At 39.0% G+C, this 911-nt stretch overlaps 1 protein-coding gene across 1 annotated transcript; it reads left to right on the plus strand.

Annotated features, from left to right (window-relative positions):
- Nucleotides 1-127: 127 nt before the first annotated feature.
- On the plus strand, nt 128-328 carry VTN00DRAFT_9203 (uncharacterized protein; the record flags this gene model as incomplete). Its single annotated transcript, XM_069436138.1, has 2 exons — nt 128-187; nt 275-328. 2 exons carry the CDS (start codon nt 128-130, stop codon nt 326-328), a joined length of 114 nt encoding a protein of 37 aa, XP_069284788.1.
- Between the last annotated feature and the right edge of the window lie 583 nt (nt 329-911).

Consider the following 911-nt stretch of genomic DNA (forward strand, 5'->3'; position numbering starts at 1 on the left):
GATTAATAATAATAATAATAATAATGTATTAACTAATCCACGGTCGAGCGGTCCATTTTCTCCGCGCACCCCATTTATTTAATATATTCATCTTTCTACGCGTCTCTTTTCAACACTACCATACAAAATGCCTCTTTCTCAGGAGAATCGACTTCAAATGGCTATATCTGCCTCTAAAGATAAAAAAGTTTAATCAAAAACAAGAGCTGCTGAGATATTTGGAGTACCCAAAACAACTCTTCTTAGATAACTCAAAGGAATCTGACTACAATAGAAACATGCGCCAACGGCCATAAATTGCAAGCTGTTGAAGAAGAAGTTCTTCTAAAACAATTGCTAGAAGCAGATAAGCGAGGATTTCCAATTAGACCAGAGTTTCTGTGTGGAATGGTGCAGATACTACTCCGCAAGCAACTTCAAACATCTACTGCAGTTCTTGGTATCAATTGGGCCTACAGTTTTGTCAAACATCATCCTCAGCTACATAGTACATACACAATATAATTGTTGAATTACATATCAACGTGCAGGGCAGGAGGATCCAAAAGTTATAATACCATGGTTTCAAACTGTACGTGCAGCTATTCAGGAACATGGCATACATAAAGATGATACCTGGAATTTTGATGAAACTGGCTTTGCAATGGGCCTCTGCTCTACTTCTAAGGTTATTACTGCAGTAGAACACAGTGAGAAACCTAGAAGTGTTATCCAGGGAAACTGTGAATAGGTTACTATCATTGAAACTGTGAGCTCAAAAGGAGTGCATTTACCACCAGTGATTATACTCAAGGCAACAAATCAACAGGCTGCCTGGTATCAAGAATCTGCACTTTCCAAAGACTGGTGGATTGCAACTAGCAAGATTGGCTGGACAACAGACGAAATAGGCCTTTGTGTTATGATCAGCG

Source organism: Thermoascus crustaceus (genome assembly GCF_041956765.1).
Source record: "Thermoascus crustaceus strain CBS 181.67 unplaced genomic scaffold VTN00scaffold_7, whole genome shotgun sequence".
In the NCBI taxonomy this organism is placed as follows: domain Eukaryota; kingdom Fungi; phylum Ascomycota; class Eurotiomycetes; order Eurotiales; family Thermoascaceae; genus Thermoascus; species Thermoascus crustaceus.